The sequence below is a fragment of the Poromitra crassiceps genome (genome assembly GCF_964638095.1).
Source record: "Poromitra crassiceps genome assembly, chromosome: 25".
NCBI lineage: Eukaryota > Metazoa > Chordata > Actinopteri > Beryciformes > Melamphaidae > Poromitra > Poromitra crassiceps.
The window spans coordinates 12042836-12056544 of NC_139649.1; the positions used below are offsets into that span (position 1 = coordinate 12042836).

The 13709-nt window shown below is 45.6% G+C and overlaps 1 protein-coding gene across 1 annotated transcript in view; it reads left to right on the forward strand.

The window, feature by feature from the left end:
• The window catches only part of LOC310798605 (A-type voltage-gated potassium channel KCND3-like), a gene marked incomplete at both ends in the record, with an annotated part of 77739 nt that overhangs the window by 52796 nt on the left and 11234 nt on the right, over positions 1-13709 (forward strand). The window contains one exon of the mRNA XM_083661148.1: positions 6336-6498. Coding sequence (XP_083517274.1) covers positions 6336-6498 — 163 coding nt within the window. The remainder of the gene's footprint in view (positions 1-6335; positions 6499-13709) is intronic.

Below are 13709 nucleotides of genomic sequence, written 5' to 3' on the forward strand. Positions count from 1 at the left end.
AACCGCCCATATATCTCAATGGGCTGACTCACCAAAAGACGGTGCTGCGGCTCTAAACTACAGGTTTGGGGGTTCTAGAGCAGAACACAAGACGTCTGCTCAGATGTGCATTTACTGCGGTGGTTAAATCCCCAATCGTGTCTGCCTGGGCTGGGCTATCAGCTAAATTCTAACTTTGCTGAATGGATAGAATGGGATGTTTTTACCCCACCCTGACCACGCCCCCAGCCAGGCTGAGCCAGCTAACCCAGCGTCTATTGTGGGCGTTCCTAGAGCCTGTATGGGTGTTCCCAGACATGCCGACTGTCTCTATAGTTTCGTCGCGGCCTGGTAGCAAATGCTTTGTTGCCCGGTGCCGGTCCGCGACCCCGGGGTTGTACTACAGTTACACAATGATGCAGTGCACATCAAATGTTGTAGCACATGAAGCTATTTAACACGTGTTGAAGGGTTGCAGAAGACATCATTTCTTGAATGCCGGCTTACTGCTATCATTCAAATGATTAACCAATAAAAGGTCTTTAAGAGGAGAAGGTGTGTGAGAAGCGACTGTCTTGTCTGTGTTGTGTTGGGGGTCAAAGAGCCAAACGTCCCTCGCTGTTTCTGGGTGATTTTGCAGAGTCTCGTCGATGCTTTGTTTAGATGGATACATCCTGAGTATTTTACCATGAGAAATGGTTGTACAACTCTTATCACAGCACTTATAATAGCAGGTGATCAGTGAGTGTGTTTACATGCAGAGAGTTACGAGATTGGCCCAAACTCAATGTCCAGTTGTCCACACTCACGCACTTTGAGGGGCGTTCCCACTACTTACTAAAGCGCTTGTAAAAGCGTCAAATCAGATTATTGCCATTACCTGATTATTCCCGGTTATCAAATTATTGTGTGCAATGCATGTAAACGCTCTCGGTGAGGATGAAGGGCTCACCAGTACAAAAGAATGGCACAACCATGAAAGAGGGAACTCATCATAATATCATAAATATTTGATCATTCTGATATTTTAGCATCTGACTGCTTTACGTAAGACATCCTGATGTGAACTTACTGGTGGAACTGATTGACAGTTGTAACTACTGTAGAAGGGCCCTCGGAGAACACAGACTTCTGCCAAGGCCGATAGCAGGCGCGGACTGCATAATCGGGCACGTCGGGCAAATGCCCGGTGCCTGCAAAAAAAAAAAAAAAAATTTGGTGCCCGCAGTCAGGCCACTCACTGAACAGCAGGCCAGACGCCGCCTACTGGTTTACTAGTGGTTTTATTACTTTATTCAGGGTTAAAGGGATAGTTCTCTTTGTTTGAAGTTGGGTCCTATGAGGTACTCTCATACAGTCAGTGCACTGGGTACAGCACTCTGGATGCATCGTGCACCGAGATAGGAGAACTGCACTCCAGCTGCAACAGGCACAGAGAGCTGTCTGCTGAGTGTGAAGGGGGCCATGAGCAAAAACATAAAAAACAACAGAAAGAATACATAAAGGGCTTCCATACTGCTCACCTGGCATAATGCAAGTCTCCACAAGCCCCGAGATGCTAAGTTGACTTGAAAATATGTAATTTACACCCTGTTTTTAGCTAAAATCGTCAGTATAGCAAGGTTGTACCCTAGTGGTTGTAATTTCAGCTGCTAGCTCCAGTGACGATTTCAGCTAAAAACAGGGTGTACATGACATCTTTTCAAGTCAACTTGGCATCTCAGGGCTTGTGGAGACTTGGATTATGCCAGGTGAGCAGTATGGAAGCATTTAATGTATTTTTTCTGTTGTTTTTTATGTTTTTGCTCATGGCCCCCTTCACACTCAGCAGACAGCTCTCTGTGCCTGTTGCAGCTGGAGTGCAGTTCTCCTATCTCGGTGCACGATGCATCCAGAGTGCTTTACCCAGTGCACTGACTGTATGAGAGTACCTCATAGGACCCAACTTCAAACAAACAGAACTATCCCTTTAAAGTGGGTGCATCTCATTGTAAAATTGGACTCGGCCCAAATTGGGCTTGAAACGGCCCAAATCTGGCTTGAAACGGCCCAAATTGGGCTTGAAACGGCCCAAATCTGGCTTCAAACGACCCAAATTGGGCTTCAAACGGCCCATATTTTTCACCACCACCCTTCGGACGCCGGCACGCGCGTCGGCCCGTATCGGCCTGGCCTGCTTGGTATCTAATGCCCGGCCTGAATTATGATCCCAGTCCGCCCCTGGCCGATAGTCCAGTCTGCTATGATATGCAAATGTTGTGAGTCGGATCGGATCGGATCCGCTCCACAACTGAATGGCTTCTTCCTTGGCCCATGCTGCCTGCTACACGCTTCCACAAAGTTGTTCTGTAATCCTGCTGACAAACAAACCACCACCGAATACATAACCTCCTTGGCAGAGAGAATCATGTTTGTAACTAACTGCCAAAGCAGTCAGAGGCACAGCCAGGAGAGTGTCGTCCTTCACCGGCTCACAGACAAGACAGTGTGTCTGTGAAATAATTTCTTTGATTGTCTGTCATCCAGGAGCAGGACAACAGCAACAATAACAACAACAAGCATCCTGGTCAAATCTCCATAGCTTCTTAATGATCCCTCATATTCTCCACGTTCTGCCTCGTGCTTTTGTGCAACTCACTGAAATAGAACTCAGCATCCCTGCAGTGTTTGAAACAAGAAAATAAGTTGTAGAGAGAATAAAGAAAAGATGTCTGCGTTTGAATCAAAGTATAAGGAGAGAATGTGTCCTGCTTTTATGAAGGACTGATTGATTGATAGCTAATAGAACTTCTTTGTAGAGACTAGACTGCTGGTCATCTTTCCACCATGCTTTCTAGTTCCCCATGTATTCAAATTCACTTCATGTTGACTGGATTATTTCATTGTTCACTTCTCAATTAATGTAAGTCGATCTTTTGTCTGATCTTTTCCTAAATGAAACAGCATGCCAATTTATACTCTTCTGTTCAGAGGGTGAGCTCATTTGTTTGATTAACCAATCTTATTCTGCATTTATTCTAACGCTCCTCTTTCTAGGGGGAAAAAATAACAACAGAGAAATCATTTTCATAAAGCGAGGAAGAGGATTTGAGCAAGCATCACTTTCTTCCCTCTCACACACACATTTGTTCAGGCAGACCAGAAGGCTGTGCTTGCAATAATCCTGCAGCTCTTCCGTCTGTGGGTAGTAAGCAGGAGGTAGGTAAGTCTAGTGATTATCGTGCTTTTCAGTGCGGAGTGGGAGCTTTGGCCAAACAACGGTGATCGTGAAAGACCACCCACGCCCGCACAGTGAGCGTCCCTCAAGAAGCACAGTGGTCAGCATGCAGACAATGGAGTACTCGCCTAGCCTGGGTAAACCCAGCCCCCACGTGACCTGCTCTCAGAGTTCTCAGTCACTACCTTGTGACTCGTGAGCAGGGTAAGCCTGAGAGCAGGTCACTGGTGTTCCACCAGTTCCATCAACTGGCCACTTGTTTGAAAAGTAAAGCTTCTGTATTGGCTTAAAATATGTGAGATTGTGAATCCGCAATGTTTCTACAAGAACTTCTTCAAAAACTTTGTTCGGTTACAGTACGTCCATCTTTTGTTTTGTTGTTTGCCGTTTTATTTTCTGATTCGTTGTGTCTAATTGTCAAGTTAACGAGCTATTTCCGCTGTTACTTCCTGTCTAGGGCGGGCTCTAGGCCGGAACCAGGCAGGGTGACAAAATCACTTGTGAACGGAGGCCAGGCTCTTTCTCGCTGAGAAGAGCCTGGTGACGCGAGGTTAACTGCAGGTTAGCGAGCAACAGCCAGGAAGTTAGGCATAGCAAGTTAGGGTAAAACAGGAAGTTGTGTTGTTCTGCCTTCAGAGTAAAAGCGTAAATTGTCACTCATGAAAATAATTGGGAAAAAATAGCTCTGCGAGACAAAAAATGTTTAGAGAAGTATAATAGTGTAAAAAATCGAAATCGAAATCGAAAATCGAGTTTTGAGAGAAAAAATCATGAATTTTATTTTTAGGCAAAATCGAACAGCCCTAGCTTGAGACGCCCAGAGCGCTCCGCCAAAAAACACTTAACGCGTCCTTACCATAGAGAATGAATTGCAGAAAGGCGCTGGCAGCTCAAATAAGCGCGTTGGGTCTGTCTGCACGGCCGCTTATGCGATCTTCCTCTCCCTGTTGAAACAAGCCTTTTCACACTTTTGTTTCTCCCTCTCTATTTCTCTCTCTGTTTCTCTGACACACACACGGAGCCAAGCACACATGCAGTGATTAGACAATGAATTTGGCACCAATCAGGCGCACTTAACAAGCTTTTGTAACCAATTGGCTTCAGAAAATTAATAGATGCCATGGATACACTAAACACAGGGATTTGGCACCACAATCAGTGCACTTGCAAATAAGATAGCGTGCAGTATGACTGACTATCACATTAAAGCAACAACAGAAGTGCAAAACACACACACACAAACACCACAGCAGGTACTAATTATGCACAAGCGCACACAGTCACACACACATTATGCACGTAATCAGCAGTTATACAGTTTAATACTTACCATTGACGATTGGAGTCTATTTTCAACAATTCAATTCAGCTGTAGCCGTTGTCAACAGAATTTTTTTTATATGGATTATTTTGGGGGTCCTGTGGTTGGTTAATCCGGCCCTGACCACTGTATATCATTATACCATTCATGTACCAACTAACACCGTTTCCCATTGCTTCTCATCACACAGAGTACGGTCGACCTCACAACCTCTACATGAGATGATTCGAGTGTCTTGTATTGGCCAGTTACGAGCGCATAGCAGATGTCTCTGTTTTCCAAAAGAGTGTGTTCCACTCTGCACCACCATGGCCCCCAGGTTTCACCAGGGAGCAGAACCTGCCTTCTTCCTGGCACTGCGAGCCATGGCCCCCAGGTTTCACCGGGGAGCAGAACCTACCTTCTTCTTCCTGGCACTGTGAACCATGGCCCCCAGGTTTCACCAGGGAGCCGAACCTACCTTCTTCCTGGCACTGTGAGCCATGGCCCCCAGGTTTCACCAGGGAGCCGAACCTGCCTTCTTCCTGGCACTGTGAGCCATGGCCCCCAGGTTTCACCAGGGAGCCGAACCTACCTTCTTCCTGGCACTGCGAGCCATGGCCCCCAGGTTTCACCGGGGAGCAGAACCTACCTTCTTCTTCCTGGCACTGCGAGCCATGGCCCCCAGGTTTCACCAGGGAGCCGAACCTACCTTCTTCCTGGCACTGTGAACCATGGCCCCCAGGTTTCACCAGGGAGCCGAACCTACCTTCTTCCTGGCACTGTGAGCCATGGCCCCCAGGTTTCACCAGGGAGCCGAACCTGCCTTCTTCCTGGCACTGTGAGCCATGGCCCCCAGGTTTCACCAGGGAGCAGAACCTGCCTTCTTCCTGGCACTGTGAGCCATGGCCCCCAGGTTTCACCAGGGAGCAGAACCTACCTTCTTCCTGGCACTGTGAGCCATGGCCCCCAGGTTTCACCAGGGAGCTGAACCTACCTTCTTCCTGGCACTGTGAACCATGGCCCCCAGGTTTCACCGGGGAGCCGAACCTACCTTCTTCCTGGCACTGCGAGCCATGGCCCCCAGGTTTCACCAGGGAGCCGAACCTACCTTCTTCCTGGCACTGTGAGCCATGGCCCCCAGGTTTCACCAGGGAGCAGAACCTACCTTCTTCCTGGCACTGTGAACCATGGCCCCCAGCTTTCACCGGGGAGCAGAACCTGCCTTCTTCCTGGCACTGTGAGCCATGGCCCCCAGGTTTCACCAGGGAGAGGAACCTGCCTTCTTCCTGGCACTGTGAACCCGCTGACCTGGCTTTGTTCTGCCCGGTCAGAGCAGCACAGATAGCGGCGGTCCTCCTATCTCTCTGCCTCTGTCCACCTGTTATAGCCGCCATTCACCTGTGTAATGGAGTTTTGGGCAGGGAGCAACAAGCGATTGTTCAGCTACAATCAAAGAAAGGAAGACAGAGAAAACGGCTGACGGGGGTTTAGTTTAGTCCTTGTTCTGAACGGCCGTGCTGAATATGTCAGAATACTTTTGTAACCAGCAGAGATAATTCACCTTTTAGTGGCTGGCTATGGAACAGTGGGTTTGGACCAATAGGCCAGTCTAATCTGTTTGGCTCTTCCCCATCTGCCTCCCTCCCTCTGTTTCTCTTTCTTTCTCTCCCTCTTTCTTTCGTTCTTGCTTTTCTTTCTTTTCTTTGAATCCCTCCATCTGCCTCTCTCTCTCTCTCTCTCTCTCTCTCTCTCTCTCCTTCTACCTCAGTCAGACCTCCTCCTCTTTCACACTGTTCATCTTCGTGCTGCTAACCCTCTTCCCCTCTCTCTCTATAGTTACGGGGACATGGTGCCAAAGACGATTGCGGGGAAGATCTTTGGCTCCATCTGTTCCTTGAGCGGGGTGCTGGTGATTGCCCTGCCTGTCCCCGTCATTGTCTCCAACTTTAGCCGCATCTATCACCAGAACCAGAGAGCAGACAAACGCCGGGCTCAGAAGGTACAGGTGAACACCTCTAACCATCCCCGTTGCCTCTAACAGGCGCTGGAGGACTATGTGTGTGTGTGCGTAAGTACAGTATAACCGTTTTCACACATGCGTACAGGAAGATTACCTGTAAATCAATATCGGCCATTTCCCGGAATTTCCCTTCACACCTGAGCGCTCGCATGTGTGAATATAGTCGTCAAATAGCCTGTATGTTGGGGGGCGGGGGGCGAAGGGGGGCTTATTTTGGGGGTCGGCAAAACTTCGATGGTGAAATAAGTTCGCTTGTCACACAATAAATCACACTCGTTTGACTTAAGAGGGCATGTAAGTTGTATCCTTCACATTCGCTAACCAGTCTTTGAACTGAAATCTTTGAAGAAGTTGGGATCCGTGTCTGAGAGAAATCGCCTGGCTGGTTCGATGTTTATCCGTTCACCTGCGTCGCGTTGAAGCACTTTTTACAGACTGGCTTCGTTTGATGTGTTCGGGCTTGCCTTCGCTGTCAGCAACGTAAGCAAAATACTTCCACATTTCGCTTCGTGCATCTGCTTACAAGCGTTGGGCGGCTTGCAAGACTCGAACAAGCCTTTGCCATTTTCGCTGTCTGTGTCCCTGTCGGGCTGGACTGACCGGTCATTTAACGGTAAAAAGCGCATGTGTGAAAACGGCTTATGTGTGTTTGTATTGGTGTGTACAGTCTGTCTGTCTGTCTGTCTGTCTGTCTGTCTGTCTGTATGTCTTTAAGTGTGTGTACACATACTACCTTACCATTTGCACTGACAACACACCGAAATGGCCGCTACACAGCCACACAGCACCGATAGGACTATTATGTATCATTATTTATAATGAGAATAATGGAGTTTGAAGTGTTGAAGCAAAATGCTGGGTGGGTACTTATGGTAGAGAGCCTAGAAATTCCTTGAAAGTTTTTTTTTTTTTTTCAAACCAGTAATGATGGCAGGTGAAAAGGACTTCATAACAAATCAGCTGCTTTTGCACGAGCAGCACAAAGGACACGTTTTACACACTTTAAAAATGGTGAAGGTGAAAAGGACCGACCCCCATTACCAGTTGTACTCCTGCATTGCAAATCACTGCCCTGCAACCTACATCATCCCATCTCCTTCAACACCATCACACACACACACACACACACACACACACACACACACACACACACACACACACACACACACACACACACACACACACACACACACACACACACACACACAGACACACACACACACACACACACACACACACACACACACACACACACACACACACACACACACCACACACACACTTCAGATCCAAGTTCCAAACATTGGCTGGCCACTTACAGTACTACACTCACTCAGTGGGCTTGACCTTTCTCAGTGGCTATAAAGTGCTATTAAGTTAGAGAGCAGCTGCTATCATAGCTAATAGAAAAAGGACACGTCTGGATTGAATCCTTAGCAGTAGAAATATCCCAAGCGAAGATTTTTCTCATTTACTGTAGTGTAATATATTGCTTTGAATCATCTTTAGTGGAATGTTAACCTTTTACCATTACAAATGTGATGCAGAGAAATCCTGTAAGCGTTCATGTGGTCCAATGTGGAGCATGTTAAAATCATTCCGACTGGTACTACGTGATGAGTGATGTCGTTTAAAATAATTGATGGGTTGAGCAGTCCTCCCCGTTGGAGTGTCCTTGAGCAAGGGACTGAATCCTCCACCAGCTGATCCAGCTGGAGAACAGTTGAACCTCATCTCAACTATACGGAGAATACAAGCAAAAATAAAGTTTTTTTATACTGTAGGTACTTATTGGAAATAGACAATTTTCATTGTACTAACGGTGATTAGCATTTCAGCATGTTGATTTCTCTCTCCTTGACAAGGCGGATAAACAATGTTTCAGAAAAATATAAAGGAAGTCATAGTGAGTTTGTTAACCCTCACAACACCCTCCCATCAAAGTGAGCAGGGCAGCAAAATAACTGACAATAGAAACAGTTGATAGCAGTGATAGAATAGCTATAACAGCCATTATCTCAGTTAATTTGTATGACAGACTAGACTTAGGGAAGATTCTACACAGCTGCATTAGGTTCAATATTCGACCCCCGAAGTCTTCCCCTGGAGACCCTAACCCTTCCCCTGGAGCCCCACCCCCACCCACCATATCCAAACTCTAACCCCAAAAAGGTGGCTACCAGTGCCTAAACTCACCCCCCCTCACCCCCTGTGCCTCACTGCAATCTTACCCTGGAGACCCTTCCCCACTGGCTGCCTAACCCAACCAGGTGCACAGTGCTTGTTTAACAGTGCGTCCATGTGCATATCATACTCACTGCGTATCATACTTATGCACAAGGGTACCATGCGCGTTAACATCCCAAGCACAAGGTGCATGACAAAACACCGGTATTTCACACCGTCGGAATGAGAGTATTTTATTCAGTATCATCCTATGGCTCCAACATTTTGAGTAGTCTTTGTTTTCATTGCGTGGCTGATATCAATACAGTATATCAATATATTAGTAGACTTTCTTCTGTAACAAAATGTAGACCAATTTTAATGAAAGTTATGCTGTTAAACTCTATTGTGAGTGTGAGACAAGTCCTTGGTACACCTAATCGCATCGTCTTCTGCCAGTGCCAATGGGAGACAATTAAGTCAAAGCCTTGGACAAGATTTCAAATTAACTCCGACACACTGTGCTTTTGCATTGCTAGTGAAAACTGATTGACATTTCAGTGTTAACCCTTTATCAGAACCTGTGGGAGCCTGCAGGGGTTTATTTGAGATTTCATTAAGAAAACAATTAAAACTCTTTCACCATCCCAAATCTGTCAAAACAATACGAGATGTGTTTTTATGATTTCTAAGCATTTATCTTAGTTACAGCTGTAATTACTACTTTTTTTTCTCTTACCATGCATTTACAGTATTTACCTGTTAAATACACAGCTATTTAGAGGGACTCTAAAAGGTCACCCTCGTAGTGTCGTCCAGTGACTGCAATTTTCAGTCACTCATGCAAGTAATGGCCAACTGCCCGCCATATGAGATATGGGGTCATAGCTTATGTCTGTCTGTCCAGTCCAGTGTCCCCACAAAAGTAGACCAATCACAGTTCACGCTGCTAATGTATGCGGCGCATGATGTCACAAAACAGGTGAATGGAAACCCACCTAATGCCTCCCCCCGGCTCCTCGCCCGCAGCCGCTCCACCCCGCCAGGCAAGGGGTGCGCTGGCCCCAGTGACATCGCAAATAGCGACCCCCCCCCCCCCCCCCCGACACATACAAACAATGACCCAAACACACATTCCCTCACATTACACACTGCATCCAATGACGCCATGGAAGCAACGGCGTTATTAGACTCTGTCTTCATTTCCAATAATGAGAGGATGAGTAAGAGAGAGGGAGGAGGAAGAAGAAGAAAAAGAAAGGAAAATCTATTTCAAATGAACCGTGTTCACTCCTTTGCTCCTCTCTCGATCACCCCCTCTCTCCTGGCCTTCCCTTTCTGTCTGCGTCTCTCATCTGTCTTCGTTCTCCTCTAATAGTGGGGCTGCTCCAGGCTCCCGTAACAATTATGTAGTCATCTGGGTATTCTACTGTACAAAAAGGTCCTGTCATGAATCGCAGCCTCACAGTCACAAAATAGAAAGTTCAAAACCTAAATTGGATGTGATAGTCGGTCTTTCTCTACGATCCACTCGCTAACTATCCTAAGGATTGATTCCAAAGTAAAGGAAATGTTAATAGCCACAGTCTCTGTCAGATTGTGTGTGCCTGTCTGTGTGTGCGTGCGTGTGTGTGCTTCACTGAGTGTGTTAATTTGCAGCTTCACAGTCATAAAATAGAAAGTAACCTCAATTCGATGTACTAACTGCTGCTAACTATCCCAAGGTCTTGGGCAGTATTAAGGTATTAAGGTATACCGGGGTATTTAGATCATACCGGGGCATGATTTTCAATACCGTTCAATACCGTCAAAAATACGCTCCTCTTTCTATTACGTTGAATTATGGAGAATGAGATGCTGCATTGAGGTGACGTTGTAGTGCACAGCAGGCAGAGGCAGCACTGTGCGCAGGCGCAGCTGAGCCGAAAGCTGAGAGAAAGATGGCGACTGAAGGTGCCGGGTGGCGGCTGGACTCTCCTAAATAGATATATATTTATATCTGTTTATTTTTATTTTCTATATGCCATTTGTAGGCTACTTTTTTTTTTACCTCAATAATAGCCGTATTTCAAGCAACACTATTGTTTAAGACCACTTTACATACAGGCCTGCCCATCACCTTTAATTGCCATTCTCATCATTTGAGGACATTTGTGAACAAAAATAATACAAAATGCATTTGCAAAATGCATGCAAAATAAAGTTTTCTGAAACATGGCAGTTGCAAACTTTTTTATTGATGGAAAATAAAAGATATAAATGTATTACAACAGGAACGTTGTAATGCGTGTGCATGACTGAGTGTACTAATACAGTTGGGCGCGGACTCTGTGTCACCTCTCATGTTCAGTCACCCATAGAGGGCAGTACTCTGTGTCACCTCTCATGACAGAGGGCAGTACTAGGCAGAGAAACACCCCCTCTTACTAATCCCCTGTGTCTCTTACTAATTCCCTGATGATGATGACTCCCCGGGAGAAGACAGGTTTCTCTTTTTCAGCAAGTCTGTACAAATCGGCGGTGCGGCGTGTTTGCCATGCAGCACGTTGCGTTTGGTGAGCGATGTCGAAGCGGTGAATGGACTGAAGTCACAGTCGTAATGGGACAGCAAAGTCAAGTGGAGCCACAGAGAGGCATGGCAGGTTAGCGAGGGGAGAGAGAAAGAGACCGAAGACGTGAGGGCTAAAGGAGACAAAGGGAGGGAGACAGGGAAGTAGGACAAAGAAACGAGAGAGGAGAGAGAGAGAGAGAGAGAGAGAGAACAGGATGGAAATGGATGAGGAGAGAGCATGTAAGAGAGAGAAAACAGGTTGGAAAAGGATGGAGAGAGCGGAGGGGGGTTGACAGAGAGAGCGAGCAACAGAAATGAAGGTGTGAAAGGAAGTAGGAAAGGCTCATTTTCAAGGTTCACTTGTCATGAGAGGTGAAATTTGTTAGCAGACCGTCTGACTGCTCGGTCAACCAAGACCATAGACGAAAAAATACAATCACAGAATAGCGTCATTACCGGGGCTTTGGTGGAGTAGAGTGTTGCGGAGGCCCATTAGAACTCCAACTGTCACAAAACTTGTGAGATATAACTCAACTTTAATTTACCACAAAGAAGCACTCCAGACCACAAATAGTTTTGAGTCTTTGGTGGGCAGTTGAGATGACGTTTGTGAACCAATACAGGCTTTTGAAGGCCGATACCAATAATTTATTTATTTAGTTATTTATTTAGCCAAAAGCTCATATTTTGACATTGCTTTTACCCAAAAAATGAAAATGAAGGAAATTTCAGAAAAAAGTTTCAGTACAGGTAAATACTGTATTTCCTTCAAATGTCATTCTTGGAAGGGTGGAAAAGCCTATAAAACAGCATTTAGAGGTTAGACTATGGAACACAGCATAATAATAAAACTGTAATAATAAATATAGCCGCAAGCAGCCACAGCAGGGGTTCAAGCCTTTTCCCAGCTGTACTGATGTCGCAAAAAAATGTCAGTGGTTCTGAGGACACGCTCCAATATATGCCTCGATATATCTACCATGTTTTGTGATCATTGAACCAAAGCGAAAGTAGATTTCAAAAATCCGAAAAGACAACTTAAAAAAGTTATACAAAACTTTCAAAACAACTCAAACAAATTTGGACATTGAGGTGAATTTGTAGAGCAGGTTCAGCTGAACATGTGGAAAAAAGTTGCTTGAAAATCACACAAACGTGGCGTGGAGGTTATGCCCTTTCAAAAAAAATTATTTTAACCTTTAATTATAGCGCCCCATCAGGCCGATTAGAAAAATATTTCTGATACAGAAACTGGCCACCAATGTCTGTCATTGATGTCATTCATGTCCCTGCGATGTACAGTAGCAACTCATGGGAATTTTCATCACGGCAGGACATGTTTTTATAAAATAAACCAGCACAAAAACAATAGGGTTTCAGCCCCTTCGGGGATTGAACCCCTACTAATAATATTCACAACATATTCATGCATAGTTGTGTGGAATCCAATCAAAATGTAATCAATTCAGATTAGCAAGTCAAGGGCTTCCCAGTGTATTATTGATGAATTATTACTGTATACAATAATCAAGCACACTGCATCATATCCATCATATTGAAGGTTGATGACACTGAGTGGCTTATTTTTAGAAAAAGGACATGATCAGTCTGATATATTGGCAAAAAACAACAACGATGTTTTTTCTTCCATCTAAGTGCAATGCATTGGTGAAATATCACCAGTGATGGGCAGTAATATATTACTAAATAATTAATATATAATAATTGTCCCCAATAACGAGTAGTAGAACGCATTACAATTTCCAAAACAGTAATAATATTACAGTTACTAATCCAAATAACTTCAAGTTACTGCACTACTTTCTCCAGCGCTGACTCAGGTTAATGTTGCAGGGCTATTTATATAGCCGTTTTCCCACATGCGTACCAGAAAATTACCTGTAAGTCAATATCGGACATTTCCCTTCACACCTGGGCTCTCGCATGTGGGAATATAGCAGCGAAATTGCCTGTATGTTGGGGGGCGGGGCGGCACTGCAGAGCGGGTGGGGAGTGACGTGTCGGCAAAACTCCGATGGTGAAATAAGTTTGCTTGTTTATCCGTTCACCTGCGTCGCGTTGAAGCACTTTTTACAGACTGGCTTCGTTTGATGTGTCCGGGCTTGCCTTCGCTGTTGGCAACGTAAGCAAAATACTTCCACATTTTGCTTCGTGCATTTGCTTCGTCTGTGTCCCTGTCAGGCTGTGACTGAAGGAGGAGGACTGAAGGACTGTGGCCAGAGAGCGAGCAGGCAGCAGAGAGGAGAGAGGGGGAAATCAGCACGCCCACACATGAAGCTGACATACCGCTCTTATTATCACAAGATCATTTCGCCAGTTTGCTTTAATGTGCGCGAATGATTAGATTATGCCCGCTGGAACATTAAGCAACGTGTGTACACCTCGCCCATGAGAGAAGGACCGGTGTCGCTGGAAATGACTGGACCCATTCTACACTTGTGTCCGTTATCGC